General features: G+C 38.3%; 1 protein-coding gene and 1 long non-coding RNA gene across 2 annotated transcripts; both read right to left on the bottom strand.

The window, feature by feature from the left end:
* Nucleotide 1: 1 nt before the first annotated feature.
* On the bottom strand, nt 2-4,828 carry LOC115831508. Its single transcript, XR_004026997.1, has 3 exons — nt 4,777-4,828; nt 4,066-4,185; nt 2-24 (listed from the first exon to the last, which is right to left on the bottom strand). It is a non-coding gene; the product is annotated as an uncharacterized LOC115831508 (long non-coding RNA).
* A 13,852-nt stretch (nt 4,829-18,680) lies between these two features.
* On the bottom strand, nt 18,681-19,647 carry LOC105739433 (vomeronasal type-1 receptor 45-like). Its single transcript, XM_012505361.2, is given in 2 exon segments — nt 18,681-19,332; nt 19,334-19,647. Coding segments are annotated over 2 exon segments (750 nt in total). The 5' UTR covers nt 19,432-19,647.
* Nucleotides 19,648-20,571: the final 924 nt, after the last annotated feature.

Here is a 20,571-nt window from a genome sequence, read left to right as displayed (position 1 = left end):
TGTTAGAAGTCGTTCAATGTACACCTGCAAAATAGAGCGCTGCTCTTTGATTTCAGTTCAGTTTAAGTGTGGTGATACGAACATTTAAGAATGAAAGATTTCTTCTGGTTTTGACCAGGAAGTAAGTGCCTTTTATTCTTATGCTCTGCAGAGACTTTGCTCAGACAAAGCAAGAGGCCAAATCACAGTCATACTGAGATACCTCTGCAGCCTACTCTGCCCATAGACATTTCCAGCCCAATTTCAGTCACAGGGATGACTGGACATCCCTGTGGGCATGAAGAGAGGCACCATTAGCACCTTCACACTCATGAAAGGCAGCACTCAGGCCCAGTGCAGATTAAGGTTGTTCAGGAAACACTCCAGTGCCGTCCGTGTGAGGCGTCACACCTGGCTGGCAGGTAGGAATTTTACAGGTGTGCCATGCTTGAAAATGTAACGCCCAAGTGATACTGAGAACACTGCTGTCTTCTCCTTTTCACAATAACTAACCCACTCTTGGGACACCAGCTGAGGAACTGCGGGTCAAGAGCACTTCCCAATGCCTGCCGTGCAGACAGCATGACAAGTGCAGGTCTCTGTGGCTCAGAAATAATCTCCATATTCAGTCCCTTGTTAAGGAACGCATGTGTGTGAAAGGAGGGTCCTGCTCACAGCCCCTATTTTCCATGTCTCCACAATCACTTCATGAAAACTCGTTTCTTGTCCTACAGTATCTGCATTCAGTCAATTCGGTTAGTTTTTAGGTACAGACAGCTGTTGGCCTCTGTATCCCTGGGGTTCCTCTCAACCTGCCAAGCAGTTTTTGAGACAATCTCAGAAAGCATTTTCTATCTTTCCAATCTCTATCCTGTTAAGAAATGGGTGAGGGACCAGCTGAGTGAAGGTGACAGAGGTGAGCTGTGAGGCGTTGCCACCCCAGAGGGTGCTCTGCAGAAGATTATGTCTCTATGCTACTTGAAGTCTTTGTATCAAGACCAAAGGAGAACAGTTCATTTTAAGAGAGTTCATTTATTGTCCGAAGGTGATAGATCGGCGGCTCAGATCTGGCAATGTTCTCCAAACTCAACTGTGTTTTCAAAATCAAATGGCTGTGGAACGTGATATGTTCTTATGAGAGATTCTGCTCCCTTTCCCCCTAACTCTGCACTATCGAGTATCCTAGGAATGACCCTCCCTCCCAGGGTTCAACTCCACAGCATTCATTAGAGAGCACTTGAACAGCATTGGTGAGCCCTCAACTTCCTGTCACCTTTACTGGTAAGCTGGAGCTGTTGACACTCACTGATACCACTTGCCCTCCTGGGCCAGTGAGAAATCTTTTTTAACACCAACTCTTCTGTCAGCACGGTGGATCCCATCCCACATTTGTAGAACACTGTTCTCCAAATCACCTCTTCTTGAAGACTTTCTCCCTCTCTGCCAGAGATTTCCCCCAATACAAATGTGTTTCTTGTTCCCATCCTGCTCCCCACAGCTCCCCAGGGGCATCCTCTCATTTGCTTACAGCATCAGGCCCTGTTGCCAGCTCCGCACCTCCCATCTCTCATTAACCCACCTCACCCATCCCCATCACTTGCCTGAGACTCCTCTTGCCAAGGTCCTTGGAGTCTTGACACCTACAAACCAGAGCCCTTCACCCTTAGGCTCCACTCCCCAAGCTGGTCTTAATCTTGTCCAGGGAATTGCCATTGGCCTAGCTCCTGGGGACTAGTACTTACATGTGAGTTACCCTGTTCCAATCTGTGTGCAATCCCTCTATGCCTGCCTTCACGGGTAGGCTGCCTGCTTCAGATTCTGAGCCACCATGGGTAATGGCTCACCTATATCACCCTAGTTGCTTTGTGGTCCTCTTCTCTGCCCCAACCTTCCTCCCAACTGTGGTCTGCTTTCCCCAAAGCAGTCGCCATAACCTCTTAAATTAAGAACACTGCACTCCCCCGCTCAAGACCTACCATGAGTGTCCCCATCAAACTGGTTGAACTCCTTCTTATGGCCTGCAAGCCAAAGGGCTCTGGGAGCTGTGGCACTGCCTGTGCGGCCTCATCTCTTCTGTTCTTTCCTTCATTCCTCTCACCACACGGGGCCCTGCTGTTTGTTCCTTGAACACACATGAAATGTGTTCCTGTCTCAGTCCTTGCACTCATCCCACTGCCTGTCATGCCAGCACTCCTTATCGTCCTCGCTTTATAGTCAGGTCACTGTTCAAATGTGACCTCTCTAGAGAGGCTGTTCCTGATCATTCTATCTGAAATAGTGAGCCCCTCCCATCACTCTGTCTTTATCCTGCTTTATCGTTTTGCTATTTTCCATAACCTAAAAAAATGCTTTCCTCATTACAACATAAGCTCATAAAGACAAGGACTGTGTTCAACCTGTCCTCTTCTCCTCCCCAGCACTTAGAAGAGTGGGACAGGGTCGGCATCCAGGGGGTGTTTATGGAACAGACAACTTCTTGCAACATTTAGCACTGTGACCACAGCCTTTCCTATCCTTTGTTCTTCTTTTATTATCCTCTCCTGCTCTTCCTCCTCCCACTCTAGCCACTTTACTGGAGGCTTGTCCCTTACATGCTGGTAGTCCTTACAGAGCTATCTTCTGTCCTCCTTTTCTTTTCCTTTTTAGAGATGGGGACTTGCTATGCTGCCCAGGCCGGACAGAAACTCCTGATCTCAAGTGATTCTCCTGCCTCAGCCTCCTGAGTAGATGGGACTATAGGTGTGTTCCACCATCCCCAACTTCTCCACTTTCATTCTAAACACTTTCTCTGCATTTGAGCAGCTACTCTTTTTTCTTTGAGATAGAGTTTCGCTCCCGTTGCCCAGGCTGGAAAGCAGGGGCGCAATCTCGGCTTACTGCAAGCTCCGTCTCCCGGGTTCAAGCGATTCTCCTGCCTCAGCCTCCTGAATAGCTGGGATTACAGGTGCCCACCACCACACCCAGCTAATTTTTTGTATTTTTTAGTAGACAGGGTTTCACCATGTTGGCCAGGCTGCTCTTGAACTCCTGACCTCAGGTGATCCGCCTACCTCAGGTGATCCGCCTTCCTCAGCCTCCGAAAGTGCTGGGATTCCGGATGTGAGCCACTGTGCCCAGTCTTGAGCAGGTGCTCTTAGTCTTCATTCCTTATTTCTAGTTCAGATTCATGCTGCAGTCCCAATGATCCAAATATTGACTGCACACGGCCACTCTGCTATCTTACAGGCACACCAAATTTAGCCTGTCTACAGTGAACACCCCCTTCTTCCAATCCAGCTTTCCCCCCAGCATCAGCTCTCTCTCTCTCTCCAGCTGGAAGTTCCACTCCTGCTTCCTGCCAGCAGGTGCTGAGCATTCCAAACGGCCTGCAGCTCGATGAAGAGGCCTGTGTCTGATCCAGTGCCCACGGAGGGGTTTCTATGCAGGTACCCAGCAAAAGCCTTCTCTTCTAAGCTCTAGCCAGATGCTAAAGGAGAGGGTACTGCTCTAAGTATCTTTTCTCTCCTGGCTGTGTGGTTGACATTCCTCTACAGGTCAGTGTAGGGAGGGGTAAACCAATCCTAGCCACCTGAAGAGGACTTCCTATTCAGAATGAGTCTCACTACAGTGATTCTGTGAGAATGATGTAGAGGTAAGGACACAGCTGCAGCTTAACAGGCTATCTAGCAAAGCCTGTGTCCAAGTCTTACTGGTACCACATTCCTGGGCAATTTATGGAGCAGGCACAAGAGGTCAGCAGGAACAACAAAGCATTCAGAGCAGCAGCTCCCAGTCACAGCATGCATCAGAAGTGCCCAGGGAATATGGCCTGGGACTCAGCTGAGATCTACATTGGAATCTGTTGAAGGAGAAACCAGAAATCTCTCCTGCTGCCTTTAATAGCAATTATTCTGTGATAAGAAAAGCACTGGCATCATTTTAAACCATAATGAAGATTAAACTCAAATATGTGTATTTACTTTGCTTGCACAGGTCTCTCTTAAAAGATCTGATGATAATTCCAGGAATCTACTTTTAGTTAGAAACACGGCCATACCCTGTGTAGACCAGTTGTTAAAGATGCTTTATAGATAAGAAATATCTTACCAAAGCTACGATTGCACATGGAGCTGTTAGTTTCATGACTTGAAAAAGAGTACGGAAATATCTGAAAATACAGTTGCATTTGGGATCATGCTGAAAGGATTTCCCTGGAGCCTTCTCTTCCTGAAAGAAGGAAAAAGGCAACATAAATATCCACTCAAGAAAACTTTTTAAGAACTCTTAAGATGGCAATGTTCACATTTGTGCCCACGTGTCCCATACAACAATTCTGATGGGATAAATGTCTTTTAATTTTAAAAATATAAACAGCAGGATCTTAAAATATTTTTGGTTTTCTGCAAACATAGGCCCTATGGTAGCCCTGTGGCTATCATATGTGAAGAAGGAAGTTTTTAACTTTTTATAGCATTTAAACTGATTTAAATTTAAATTGTTTTCTAGTTCTATTCACAGAGATTGTGCATATTTGTCAGGACTATTTACAAATATTTATATTGTTTGGTGCTATAGAAAATTAATTTTTTTAAATGACACATTTTGTTATTTGGATGGTATATTTACTCCCCTTAGTGCACTAATTAAACCGAGCTGCAAGTCAGCTCTTACTCCAGCATGCACACTGGACAACACTCCTTATATAAGATGATTAGACGCAACAGAGGGAAGACTTAAAGGTGGGTAATTTTGACTTCAGCATGAACTAAATACAACTCTATGAGACAAAAATAGAACCTCAAAGAAAGTGACATTTACTGAAAGTGGATGTATTGGCTCTTCCAAAATAGCCAGAGATCTATTTGCAGATTTATAAAATAAGAATGTATATTTATGAAATTAATTTGGGAATTGTTAACATCTTAGTAAAGTACCTGCTGGGAGTAGGGCATGGAGGGTGGAGGGAGATACACCTTGTTTGCTTTGGTAAAATTTGTTCACCAAAACAGTTTCTGCAAATTTTTCTCCTGGATCCTGGCCTTCAGAGGGTTTCTTGACCTCTTTTTCTTCAGCACATAATGTCCTGAACTGTGAAGTCTTTTCTACATCAATGAGCCAGACTTGCCTTTAAATATTGACCCCACACTAACAGGCAATGGTAATAAATTATATCTATTTTCACTCCTCTGACCTCATGCTGGAACACAAGAACAATTTATGAAGCAGTGGTGGTTGCCAAAAAAGTTTTTAGAACTTTTAATAAATGTGAATGAGATTCAGATTTCCCCAGTCTTCCTGTAGTATACATCTATCATATTTGTTTAAGTAGTTTGAGTTACAAACTTAATTGCCTTTTTATTTTAAAAGAGGCCAGTCTTTAATGGACTTTAAAAAACTAACATACTGTGTGCTCATTTGGGAAACCAGTGGTTCTCCAAATGTGGTTTGTGGACCCCTGAGATTCCCTAGAAGGCCCGTGATGTCACAACTTTTTTTTTTTTTTTGAGACAGGGTTTTTTTCTTTCACCCAGGATGGAGCACAGTGGTACAAACATGGCTCACTGCAGGCTTGACTCCTGGGCTCAAGCGATCCTCCTGCCTCAGCCTCCCAAGTAGCTGGGATGAAATGTGCACACCACCATGCTCAGCTAAATTTTTAATTCTTTTTTGGTATAGATGGGGTCTTGCCACATTACTCAGGCTAGTCTCAAACTCCTGGTCCCAAGTAATTCTCCCAACTTGGCCTTCCAAAGTGCTGGGATTACAGGTGTCAACCACCACCTATGGCCCTAAATGTTCTTATAAGAATACTAATTCAACCCGAGAAACTGATTGAAAATGAGACATAAGAATAATTTATTACTTTCTAAAAGTATTAAGACATTGCTTGCTTTCTCACTGTTCAACACTTGTAATGACTGCATAAAAGCAAAAGTGGGTAAAACTGCTGGTTTCTCAGTATGAATAAAGGCTGTAGTACCAAATTATACTAGCATTCATTCCACTCTTCATTGTCCCTTGCAGTTTTTGTTAAAGTAGCCAGCTTCACTTAAGAATGTCCTTGATGAAACAGTAAAAATTCATGGTGTTATTAAATCCTGAAATCTCTTTTTAGTATTCTAAGTAGGAAGTTCACATAAAGCACTTCTGCATACTGAAGTATGGTCATGTTAAAGACTTGTGATTTAACTGTAAGCTGAACAAGCCAATTTTTCACAGAACACCATTTCTATCTGAAAGTATGACTGACTATCATTCTCAAAAAGAAGTCAAGTGAGTCTGTCATTTCAAGGAAAATAACAAGTATTTGTTGTGTATAATAAAGCTAACGCTTTCAAGCTAAAATCAGGACTTGGAAAACTCATACCTACTACTGTGAGCTTGACAGCATCTCAATATTTGAAGACATTTTTATAATCATGGTGATACTAATGAAAGTGAGTTTTTGACACTAGAGATGAACATGAATTAATATTTTCCAAATAGCCAATGCATAATATTATAAAAGCCGGTAAGGGGAAAGATCCATTTATTGTACAAGAAAGATAAGTGAGTATTGGTGGAACGAATTCATTGATATGTACAATCCCATTATAACTACTTTAATAAATCAGCACTTGTGAAGTTTTGGTGTGGCTAAAGAATACCCACAATTACCTGAAAGCTTTAAAAATACACATTTTTTCTACTATATATTTGCATGAGGCTAGTTCATCTTTTTCTTTCTTCTTTACAATAAATTGCAAACAAGACATTAAAAAATACACTTTGAGACCCTCAATAATTTAAGAGGTAAAAGAGTCTTCCAAAAACCCACAAATGATTCACTTTAATACTGTAAAATAAGCACTCTACAGCTTATGTCTATAGTTATGACCTAACAGCGTGTGTCCTATTATACAAAGTGATGAGCTGGAGTAACAAGGCAGGTTTTCAAAGAGCTCACCTGTGCTTTATGCTGTAATATATTGCCAAAGTCACACTGTGGAGGGAAAAATATATTTGTAAGAACTGATTTTATCATTTGTTTGGCCTGAAGGTATGTTTTTAAAAGGGGGAGGAGGGAACCCTCTCAGTGGCCCTGAAATCATCTTGTTCGAAACAGTACTGTATGAGCACTTTTCTTTTGTTTTAGCTCTCTGGCTTTATAGTGAAAATAGGAGAACCAAAATGCTAGGCAATATGCTGTTAGAAGACGTTTCTGCTGATGGTTAGTATATATAAATAATTACATATTTTCCCTGTCATTTGCTCTTCTATCCATAGAACCTTTCATCCTGTGCAAGTCACTTACATCTATGTGTACATATGCTTCTATTTAGGCCATACAGTAATGTTTTGCTTTATAAGTGGCTAAGCCCTGCATTTCAGCTGATTTAGTTCACCATCACCTACTCACCCATTTGTCATTATTTCCATAAAAGCACATAATGAATGTGCTTTATACCAAATAAAGTAATTTAAAATCACTTATGCATAATTATTAGCAGAAAATTTATTAGTAAACATAATGCACACAAAGTTAATGACACTTTTAGCTATGCTGATATAAGCAGCACTAAACACACAGTGTAACACTGCATCATACAATGTTCATGACAGGTATTTCCACATTCGTTTAAACAAAATATTAGTGAACAAATACAACTCTTCAGATGTATGTTACAGTGGTCCTAAGTCATCCTCAGATGTTGTGTGGCAGCAAACAGGGGCTTCTCTTGGATAAGTTCTGTGCTTCCATTTGCCCTCAGCATTTAAAATGAGGCTCAGAATAATTTGGGAAGGCAAATTTGAGTTGTAAAAAGTAGGCCTTAGAACATTATTAGTATCTAAGATGGATATTTCCATAGTGCCTCAAACAGTTTCATCTCCAAATTGATTTCAAAATCACAGAATTTGAAGTTACATGCTGAAAAGACCACTGAACCTTACATGACACTCCATGAACCACCCATTTTACAAATAAGAGAACCAAGGCTTCAAACTGATTTGCCCAAGGTCTCCACATAGTGCTTTTGTGAACTGCAGGTGTTCACGAAACACTATGGTGCAGTTTAAATTTAAGCATATGCACACATACGTAGAAATGACTTGCACAGACGAAAAGCTCTATGGGTAGAAAGGAGAGCAAATGACAGGGAAAACGTGTAATTTATACGTGAGAACCATCAATCCTCCACGCAAAGGAAGCAGTGGCCCCCATGTTTGCTGCACACTGGATCACCCAAGGAGCTTTAAAAACAGCCTTACTGCCAGCTGGAGACATTCTGATTTAATTTGCATTGGGTATGATTTGGGCATCAGGGTTGTTGGCAAAGTTCCCCAGGTGATTCCAATGTGCAGCAAAGTTTGGGAATGACTGAGTTAGGGTTAAGGTCAGAATCATTGGGGATGCTTTTATCCATATAATGATGCCTCACGTACTTAAACGTTTTTCTAAAAGGCTTGTGAGTGCCCAGAGATGGAGGGAATGTGGAGCTGGGAAGATGTATGTGTTCGCAGACATATATTTTGAAGAAACATGTATATGTGATTCTAATATGGCTCACTCATCCCTTTAAGAACAATGGACTACTAACCATGAAAAACATTTTTCAAAATCTTTCCAAAAAGCCAATTTGCTGTATTAATTTGCTCAGTAAACCTTCATTTCATCAAAAGTAAATATACCAAATGATCCTTCTAAGATTTGAGAGCAAATTAAAACTAACTGTACTTCAAAAACAAACTTCTAGGCCAGGCGTGGTAGCTCCTGCCTGTAATCACAGCACTTTGGGAGGCGGAGCTGGGTGGATTGCTTGAGCCCAGGAGTTTGAAACCAGCCTGGCCAACACAGGAAAACCCCATCTCTAAAAAAGAAAAAAAAATCCTATTTAAAAAAAACTTATAAGAATTAGACTATGGGATATTTATGGTGATGGGATTATTCTGTATCTTGACTCTGCTGATTGCCATATGAGTCTATACATGTGATAGCACTGCACAGAACTAAAAATACTCCTCTCTCTCTCTCTCTCTCTCTCCCCCCCAAATGAATGGAGGTGAAACTGGTGACATCTGAATAAAGTGATATCTGAATTATAATCAATGTCAATTTTCCAGTTGTGATATTATACTAGAATTACACAAAATATTAATACTGGGAGAAACTGGATGATTTGATAACCATCCAATAATATTTTTGGATAATTCTTTTTTTAGACAGTTTCTCACTCTTATTGTCCAGGCTAGAGTGCAGTGATACAGTCATGGCTCACTGCAGGCTTAATCTCCTGTGCTCAAAGAATTCTCTTGCCTCAGCCTTTTAAGTAGCTGGAATCTCGGGTGTTTCCCGCCTTTCCCGTCTAATTTTGTATTTTTTGGAGAGATAGAGTCTCACTATTTTGCACAGCCTGGTCTCGAACTCCTGTGGTCAAATAATCCTTCTGCCTCAGTCTCCCAAAGGACTGGGATTAAAAGCATGAATCACCATGCTCACCCCTGTATTATTTCTAATAACTGCATGTGCATCTCAATTATCTCAAAATAAAAAGTACAATAAATATACACAGAAAATGAGTAGCTTCCCAGTGGATTACTGGGATAATCTGAACAATTGTATGCTCTAAACAGGGAACGTGTTACCGGGGATCCTGTGTTGGTATGGATCTTTCAATCAAGGAGATGAACAGAGCTGGAACTGTGGGCCAGCAATCTTGGTTCTTGAGATAGTGAGCAAAGAAATGCAAACTAACACCAAAAGGCCAGCTCAAAGCAAATTCACAGAAGCACAGTAATACACTCTCAGAGGGAGAGTAGGCTCATTTCTTCAAAGTGAAATCTGCCCCTCTTTATAGAGCTCAGGGTCCTTCTATGGAGTTTGTGGGGTGGACTTGAGGCTTTGGCTGTGTTTGAGTGACAAGATGATGTCATTTGATTGGCAGTTTATGGCTATATAACTGAAGTTAAACTGAGTGTGTTTTTACCCATAATTTGTTAAGAAAAGCTCACTCAGTGGGGGCAAAACCACATGGAAATTGTATTATAATGACTGAATAATGAAGATGGGGTAACCCTGGGTAATGGTCTAGGTAAACTGGGCATGTGCCACTGTAGGGGGTTTTTATCCGTGCTCAGTTCTTTCTCCAAAATGTGCTGACCACAGACTTTTCCATAAACTTCATCCATTTGGATGGAGTTAGGAAGGTCTTGGGGCTGAACTGAGGTGGGCCAGTGCTTGTCATCATGACAGCCCTTCTGCTTTCTTCCCTCACCCCTCCAGCTGCTAATGTCTATTTAACTACCTGACAAAAGTATGCAGCAAAAATCAAAAAATTATACCTCTGTAAATTACACTAGAAATGAAGGCCACTTTGGGCAAAACTCAAAGAGATAAAAAACAGCAGGATACACCTTTAGCTTTAACCTTAGGCTTTGAGATTATCTCCAACTGTTTCCCCAGCTGAAGGGAAAGAAATCCTCAGACCCACTCTGCAGTGTTTCTTAGGCTGGGCAGCCTCCAATGGCATTTCAAAGCAGCATTTCTGAGCATCCACTAAGAGTCTGTTTGAGCCTAATAGAAAGTTTTTATAAGTCGCCTTCTGACTATATACAAGTTCTCTTCCTGTCTGGCTCTGCATTACGCTCTATCTTAAGCATGCAGAGAAGCATCTTTCAGCCCCTTCTATTCTGTACTAAAATTTGAATTACAGAAATCATCCCCAAAGCTGGATTATCTGACTCTCAGACCAGTGTGATTTTCCCGCTGCCTTCAGCTGCTTTTCATATCATTCAACAAGAACTGACATTTCTACATTCTACACCGCCAGCCCTTGATGATCTCTCTCAACTCTACACTTCCGTAACAATTACGTCCTATACTTACGTGTTTACTTTAAATTGACAACTATTTACATGCAATAAAAAGTACTCATTTTAAATGTAAGTTTAACGCATGTTGACAAATGAATTCAACCCTCTGTGATCATTATCATCCTTATGTTACAGAACACTTCCATCACCCTCAGAAGTTATCCTGGTCTCTTTCTCTACCTCCTAACCCCAGGCAACCATTATTTTGCTTTCCATCCTACAGTTTTGCCTGTTCTAGAATTTTAATTAAATAAAAGCATAAAATGTTTATTGTTTTGTGTCTAGCTTCTTTAACTCAGCATAATTTTTTGAAATTTATTTAAACAATTGTGTATATTAGTTTATTTTTATTGGTGAGTAGTATTTCACTTTTATGTAAGCTATATAATTAATATTATATTTTGTTCATTCACTAGTTTGTGGACATTTGTATCATTTGTAGTTTTGAACTATTACAAATATGTGTATATATATATATGACTATTTGTATGTGGTCATATGCTCATATGCTTTCGTTGTTCCTTGGGTAAATACCTAGAAGTGGAATGGCTTGATCTACCAAGGTGCATATGTATTTCGTTTTATAAGAAACTGCCAGATTATTTCACATTTCTACCAACAACATAGGAGATTTCCAGCTGCATTCTTGGTAATAATTCCTTTTTTTAATTTTAGCCATTCTTGTAGGTATGTAGCTGTATAGCATGTGGTTCTAAATTGCATTTTCCTGATGACTAACAATGTTGCAAACCTGTGTATGTGCTTATTAGCCTTCGTGTGTGTGTATGTATGTGTGTGTGTGTGTGTGTGTGTGTGTGTGTGTGAGAGAGAGAGAGAGAGATCAGGTCTCATTATGTTACCCAGGCTGGTCGCACACATCTGGGTTCAAGAGATCCTCCCCTCTCAGCCTACCAAGTAGCTGGGATTACAGGTGGACTGCCACTGTTCCCATTTCATGTGTCTTCTTCTGTGAAATGTCTGCCTGAATTTTTTGCTTATTTTCTAATTGGGTTGTTTTCTTCTTGCTGTGTTTATATATTACGGATAAATCCTTTGTCAGGTACATGTATTGTGAATATTACCTTCTAATCCACGGATTACTTTTACGTTTTATTTAAGAGTACTTTTGCAGATTAGATGTTTTAATTTTAATAAGAGCCAATTTATCACAAATAAATTTAGGCCTATGATGCATTCTAATTCCCTTTTGATTTAATAATAATAATAAAAGTCAGAACTTATCTCCCTCTGTCTCCATTAATATTAAAACTACTTAAACTTATTAGAGATTCTGTTTTATTTTTAAAAACAAAAAGTTTCAACAATGTAACTAATACTAACATAAAGATTTATCAATGAGGATTTCAAATATAGAAACCTCTTAGATTTTAGCAAACTGTGCATATTGCACATCTACCAAAGTAAAATAATTAACTACAGGAATTTGTACATTAATCATACTCTCATGAAGAACGTCATCCGTGGTTCTCTCTTTGTTCTTGAAATTCTCACAGATCAATAGATCTTACAAGGAAGACGTAACAAAAGGACAGCCCAATAATGATTCTGCTCGCTTATACGGGAGAATGTGCGTAAGTTATGTGAAAATATTAAACCATTTTATATAAGCTGCATGAAAATCTATGGACTTTGGTAACCACAGAGGGTCATGGAATCAATCCTTCATGGATGCTGAGGGACAACTATAATTGCTAATTATAGTTTAGCATGCAATATATACATTTTTGTGAAATTGAATTGAGTTGAATTTATCGTGATTTTTATCTTCATGCATCTTATTAAAATGCTTCTTAACCAAAATAGTCTGTGTCAGAGAGTAAAAGAACTGACAGAAGAAAATCATAAGTGTTCCTGTTCCTTTAAATCTACTCAGAAGTTTGGAATAAGATAAACAAATCATTGTTTGCAAGTTAATTCTTCTCTTATAGGAAAAATTTGGTAGAAAAATTTCAAAAGCACTACTTCAATATAATGAAGAAAACAGCTTTTCCAATCCTTAATAACAAGGTGATAGAAACTAACCAAGAGCAAGAGGAACAGAGGGTGAGGTGATTATTCCTTTGGCGCTTCAGGGTGTGCTTCTGCTATGTTCTTTACAGAAGCAATATTTAACTGTGTATGGTAGATGAGCCAGCTGCTGAGGTGAAGGCAGGCAGGCCTGAGGGAGATTTCTCTATACTGTTTGTCAAGAAAGATGAAACAACTAGAAAAGTGGAAGTGATCCAAAAGGAAAACTGGAAAATAAGTTTTTCTTAGAAGTCAGAGAGGAAGCAAAAGCCATACGCAAATAATCCTGAACAGATAAATGTGGCTTAAAAGAGAAAGAAAAGTACCTCACTGCTCCTGAAACTCAAGGGCATGCCACTTCTCACAGAGTAACGTTCCAGAACTCAGAGATGGCAACTTAAAATACCTACAACGATTTATTATTTCCCTATCTGGTTGGCATTCATTTTAAAATTTGGTTATATGTATTTCTGATGAAGGTGTAAGAAAACATGTATTTCTTTTATTATTATCTGAATGTAATACAGGATGGTTTTCTTTAGAATACAATATCAACTAAAGGTAAAAATGTGAAATCATTGACCAAGTAATCCCACTTACAGAAATCTATTTTTGAGAAATAATTAAAATATGAACACAACAATATATCCACAAGAATGCTGTTCACAGCATTGTTTGTGATGTTAAGAACCTCCTTCATGGCAATCAATAGGACATGGTTAAATATAGTATGGTACTTTGTACTTTGTTATAGTTAAGAATAACAAGGAGAACTACAAACCACTGCTCAAGGTAATTAGAGGATACAAGTATATGGAAAAACATTTCATATTCACGGATAGGAAGAATCAATATCGTGAAAATGGCCATACCATTTAAAGCAGTTTATAGATTCAGTGCTATTCCCATTAAATGACCATTGACATTCTTCACAGAATTAGAAAAAAACTATTTTAAAATTCATAGGGAATCAAAAAAGAGCTCATATAGCCAGGGCAATCCTAACCAAAAAGAAGAAAGCATCATGCTACCCAACTTCAAACTGTAATACAAGACTACAGTAACCAAAACAGCATGGTACTGGTACAAAAACAGGCACATAGATGAATGGAACAAAATAGAGAACTCAGAAATAAAACCACTTATCTACGACAATTGATCTTCAATAAACTTGATAAAAACCAGCAATGGGGAAAGGATTCCCCGTTTAACAAATGCTTTTGGGGGAACTGGCTAGCCATATGCAGAAAATTGAAACTGGACCACTTTCTTACACCTTATACAAAAATTAAGTCAAGATGGATTAAATACTTGAATGTAAAACCCAAAACTATAAAAATCCTAGAAGAAAATCTAGGCAATACTATTCAGGATATAAGCATGCGCAGTTTTTATGATGAAATTGCCAAAAGCAACTGCAACAAAAGTAAAAATTGACAAATGGATTCCAATTAAACTAAAGAACTTCTGCACAGCAAAAGAAACTATCATCAGAGCAGACAACCTACAGAATGGGAGAAAATTTTTGCTATCTATCTGACAAAGGTCTAATATTCAGAATCTACAAGGAACTTAAACAAATTTACAAGAAAACCCCATTAAAAAGTGGGCAAAAAAATGAACAGATACTTTTCCAGAAAAATAAAAATACTTGAATAGCAAACATATGAAAAAAGCTCAACATCACTGTTCCATAGAGAAATACAAATCAAAACCAAAATGAGATACCATCTCGTGCTATTCAGAATGGCAATTATTAAAAAGTCAAGAAACAACAGATGCTGGCTAGGTTGCAGAGAAATAGGAATGCTTTTACACTGTTGGTGGGAATGTAAATTAGTTCAACCATTGTGAAAGACAGTGTGGCAATTCCTCAAAGATTTAGAGCCAGAAATACTATTTGACCCAGCAATCCTATTACTGAGTATATACCCAAAGAAATGTAAATCATTCTATCATAAAGATGCATACACGTGTATGTTCATTACAGCACTATTCACAATGGCAAAGACATGGAATCAACCCAAATGTCCATCAATGATAAACTGGATAAAGAAAATATGGTACATACACACCATGGAATATTATGCAGCCATAAAAAGGAATGAGATCATTGCAGGGACATGGATGAAGCTGGAGGTCATTATCTTCAGCAAACTAATGCAGGTACAGAAAACCAAACATCGCCAAATTGTTACTTAGAAGTGGGAGCTGAGCAATGAGAACACATGAATGCAGGGAGGGAAACAATACATGCTGGGGCCTTTTGGGGTTGGGCAGGGGTGGGGAGAGCATTAGGGAAAAGAGCTAATGCATGGTGGGCTTAATACCAGGTAATGGGTTGGCAGGGACAGCAAGTGACTATGGCACGCGTTTACCTATGTAACAAACCTCCATATCCTGCACATGTATCCCAGAACTTAAAAAAGTAAAATAATAAAAAAATTTTTAAAAAGAATAAAAAGATGTATCAACAGAAAATATACTATGCTCCCAGTTGTAGAAAAATACCTGAACTAAATACATGTGTATTTGAATTTACATACATAGAAAATATTTGAAATAATTTTCTGAGTAGAGGAATATAATGTTCTGAAAAGATATTGCATAGATAGATTAGATAGATAAATAATGACATACACATAGCTATATGGACATATATACACTCTTTAATTCTCTTTATATACTCATATTTTGAAATTCTATAAATTTGCAAATTAAATTATATATTTTCATGTGCAAAGATATATAAACATATCTATATAAGGAAGGGTGCACCTTTCATAAAGAAAACAATATCGTGCTGCATCTGGCAGGAATCAGAGAATAGAAAATTTCCAAGGAGGAGACTTGGCAAATTTCTAGAAGGACTATGAAACCCTGTTGAGAAACCTGAAGGATTTGCAGCCTTGTAGGACTGTGGGGTGGTGAACTGCTTTCATCATTTTTCCCTATGAAGGTTGAGATTTTGGAGGAAAAAGTAATATGTGGCAAGTGAGTAGCTTGAGAGACAGGCCTACATAGATCTCTCTCTCTCTCTCTTGTGTGTGTATATATGTACAAAACATATATAGACACATACACACATGCATATTTCTGTGTGTATACATAGACACACAAATATATATACATACATACATATACACACACATATTCATGTATACACAATCAAAGAATATAATTGAGATTTCTAAATCATGGGAATGGTGAGTCAGGAATGTAATCATGGCATACAGTTGATGACATATGAACCCACATCTTATTTGACGTCTTCAAAAGAAATTTCTATTGAAGAGAATAAGCTGGAGAAAAAACACGCAGAGAAAATTTGACAACTTTTACTGTAGATCGTGTTTTCCTTGCACCCCATAAACATGTTTTAAAACTATTAACATTCATTTCACATTCTTGGGTTAATATCTAAATATTCTTTTTTTTTTTTTTTTTTTTTTTTGAGTCGGAGTCTCGCTCTGTCGCCCAGGCTGGAGTGCAGTGGGCGCAATCTCGGCTCACTGCAAGCTCCGCCTCCCGGGTTCACGCCATTCTCCTGCCTCAGCCTCTCCGAGTAGCTGGGACTACAGGCGCCCGCCACCACGCCCGGCTAATTTTTTGTATTTTTAGTAGAGACGGGGTTTCACCATGGTCTCGATCTCCTGACCTCGTGATCCGCCCGCCTCGGCCTCCCAAAGTGCTGGGATTACAAGCGTGAGCCACCGCGCCCGGCCCCGTGACCCCTTTTTAAGGCAATTTTAATCTTTCATAACTACACCTCAATTAGTGGCTGGAAAGTACATGGTAAAACAAAGTAAATTTTTTATGTTCTTTTTTTTGGTCACAGGAGTAGACAGTGAATTCAGGTTTAACTTCGTCTTAGTTATGGTGCTCACTAAACAAAGAAGGGTATCAGCTAGTTTTTTTTAAATTCAAAACAATATCCCTTTTATAGTTTGTGCCTTCTGTGAGCAAAACTTTTTAGTACGTGTATATATCCCTCTAGTAATCACAACATTTTAGTAGGGATACCCATTTCCTCTTTTTCTTGCAAGTTTTAAATTTCCAACCTTAAGTGAATTTGTGGACCAAATTTCAAAGGAGCTTTTTGTGTAGTCAGTTCTTGCACAATGTGTTTGGTAAAAAACTCAAAATGGATTCTTAGCAGTATTTTAGTGTTTATCAAATAACTGACCATTTGCTATAGAAAGATGAGAAAACTTAAGCTTTGTTTTACTACAACTTGTACAAAGTTGTATGACAGAGCATATTCTTTGCTTCCAAGATTTAGGTTGGGGGCACTAGGGGTTCAGAGCCTGGCAGAATTGTCAGTTTTAGTCTGACATAATCTAAGGGTATGGGGCAAGGATCACATCTAATGCTTGTGTTCCTTATCCTCTGTTATATAGTGTTATTCATGATTCAGCTGATCTTAACAAAATTCCTAGCAGTGGAACCTTGAAATGCATGTGGCTAGATTTATGCTAAAATGATTCAGTTAGCATTTTAGTAACACTTCAAAGGTTTCTTTTGTTTGTTTTCTAGACTTAATAAAAGGTTAGGATTAATTAGAAGAAGCAATCTAGTTAAATTTCTCATTTGTATTTTATTTTCTTGAATACTTTTTTCATAGGTATTTGTTTAAAAAGATTTAAAAATCATTGCACTTTGGTCAGAAAAATAATAAATATATCTTATAAATATTTGATTCCCTTCCTTGCTATTTTTATTCAGTAGATTTTTGTTTGGCATGTTGAAGCACCGAAAGATAAATGATTTTTAAAAGGCTATAGAGTCCAAAGGAATATTCTTTTACATCAATTCTTCCTTTAAAAATCTCTGAGAAATTTGTTTTCGCCTTACTTTTTTTTCCTCTGTCACAATGCTAGGTGGTATCCAAGGTTCTTAATATGAGATTTAAAATCTTAAAATGTTTCTTATTTTCCGCACTTACATCATTTGGTACACAGGGTCAAATAGGGCAAATAATTTTGTCTTTGTATAATTAGATTTGATATTTAAAGTCACTGGAAATACTGAGGACAAGTTAATGGATGTTTTTACATTTTAATAGAATCATTTATTTCTATGTGTTATGAAATTCACTTAATGATAATTTTTTCAACATACTTGCCATTAGAAAACAAAGTATTGCTAAGTACTATAACATATTGGCCACTAAAGTTCATATTGAGATTATCTTGGTTTCTTGGAAGAGATAGGAATGAGTTCTTATCTAGTGTTGCAGGCCAGCAAATACAGAGGTGGTTTAATCAAACAGCTCTAGTATGAAGCAAGAGTAAAGACTAAGGTTTCGAGAGCATTCCTACTCACATAAGTGAGGAAATCTGTCAGATAGGAATCTAAATATTTATAGTGAGATTGTGAAAGCAACCTTAAAGTTTTGAAGAAGACTGATGAGTCTAGGTGCTTTGCTTCCTTTCATCAGATATCTTTCTGTGGCATTTGAGAACAGAAACCAAGAAACATGGTAATTACTAAATTATGAGGCTTTGCTTTTTGTTTGCTTTTAAGTAGAAAAACATGTTGGCAACATTGAGTTTTGGAGTTGATTGAGATAATCTGACTTAACTAGTTTTGTCATTCCATTTGTTAAAGATACAGTCACCAAGAATTTTTTGAGTTTTTTGAAAGACCCCAATTTAAGCCTTGCTTATTTTTAAAAATTAAGTTATGTCCATTCAGTGATGTTGGATGTATATGAATTATTTAGTAAATAATCTCAATAAATTTTGTGCTGTGGCCTTAAAAAAAATTATATATCAAATCATCTACTTCTTGGATAATTTAACTAATGTCAAAATAATCTATTTTTCAGACTATTTTTATAATTAATTCATTAAAAATATATATTTATATCGCACATTATGCAAAATTTTGATTATTCTTTTATCAGAACTAATAAGTGTGAAAGGGCTGGCAGTGGAATAGAAACTGCCCACAAGCCTGTGGACACTCACAATGACTGAGTCATAAACCAATAATAGAGCTGAGGAGGATGAGATAATAAGGTCCATCCAGTACATGACCACAAAGCAACTCACCAGCAGCAGGATGGTCTGGGTGGCCCTTTTCTCTGGGGAGGCTCTTGGAGAGAGGTTGGTTCTATGAAGGTATTGGGATCGTCTCTGATGTCTGGACAAGAGAATTACCATGCATGCACTTGAGAGCAGCATGATTGCTACAAAGAAGACATTCCTAAGCAGTGGCAGCATGAAAGACAGGCTCCTGATAATGTAGTTTACGGAAGAAAGTGAGTTGTATTTGCCGATACTTAGCACGTCGGTCTTGGTCCCATTAGAAGAAGCCACAGTAGAGAACAGGTTATTACTGAGAGACAGACTGAGAACCCATAGGAAGAAGAAGGAGTGAAAGATGTAACCTGTGAACTTCTGTTTAATCGTTGCAGACCAGCAGATGCCAGGGCTGATGGCGACAGCCTGGAGCACGCTCAGGAGGCAGGTGGTGCAGATGGAGAGGCTCCCTGTGCATGTAGAAGAATGCCTTACACTTGAAGTCACTCTGAAAATACAGTGACTCAAACAGGTCTGGAGATGCCAAGAAGACCACAATGAGGAGCATCACTAAGTGGACAAGGGCCAGGTGACAGGTGATGAGGTCAGTGGGCTTAGGCTTCTGATCCTGAAGGAGTGAGAAGATTCAGAAGAATAGGAGGAAGTTGTTGGCTGTGAGTCCAATACCAGCTTGAAAAAGAAGGGCGATTGTTAGTAGTACCTTAAGTGGAACATGGTCATCTTAATGATGAAGAGGAATTGTATTTTATATATCTGAAATAAAGCAATAGACTTCTTATCATCAATGTTAATTATTGAAGTGTCAAAATTATTACCAACCTTATCATTTTAATTTTACCCATTTATCTTGATTAACCCTGACTATCTCATATAAAATTTTTAAATGCAGCCTGAGTATTATATTTTATAACAAATAACTCATATATATATCAAATATCAACACATCCACAATCACATCTATGTAGGGTGCACATTATCTATACTCATAGAGTACCTGTGGCTCACTCCTTAAAAAGCATTTCTTTACTTTCTGTATTTTTTGTTTAATTTTCACCACCCATAATAATATGCATATAAAATAAATTATGCATGCTTTTACAACTGAATTGAGGTAAACTTTGTGCTAATGGAAAAAGAGTCACCAAAAATTTTTTGAAAAAAGTTGCAGTGAATCGATCCAATATCCCATCACTCTAATGCTTTTCTTATTGCCTCCCTGTTTCATATTTAAGTACCCTTCTAATTAGATAGGGCTTCTGCTAATGATGAAGATAATCTATCATGAAGTCAGATGCTTATTAACCTTGACACCATCTGTACTTAATTTTCCTTTGTCGTATTAGCTAAGATATTCACAGGATCTGGGGTTTAGGATGTGAACATTGCTGTACTAACTGTATGTATCTTTTCAAAATGGTCCTGGTTCTCTTGAAGCTTAGTTTTAATATGGTACTCCTTATCTAAACCCTCATCATCTCAGAAAGGAATTACTAAAAACCCTGCTTTCAATTTTCAAGAGAATGAGCAGCACATTTCTCAAGTTTATGGCGTCCATAACTTTCCATGAAAATGCTTATGTGAAGATCTTTTTCTTGAGCCTTCACTTAATACCGAAATACCCTCCCATGCCTTCAAAACCACTTTGCTCTTCAATAATAAAGGGAATTTTCATCATATGTTAATTGAA

This window comes from Nomascus leucogenys, chromosome 2, assembly GCF_006542625.1.
Source record: "Nomascus leucogenys isolate Asia chromosome 2, Asia_NLE_v1, whole genome shotgun sequence".
Taxonomy (NCBI): domain Eukaryota; kingdom Metazoa; phylum Chordata; class Mammalia; order Primates; family Hylobatidae; genus Nomascus; species Nomascus leucogenys.
Note: the sequence above shows the minus strand (reverse complement) of the source record. Positions and strands in the feature narration are given on the sequence as shown.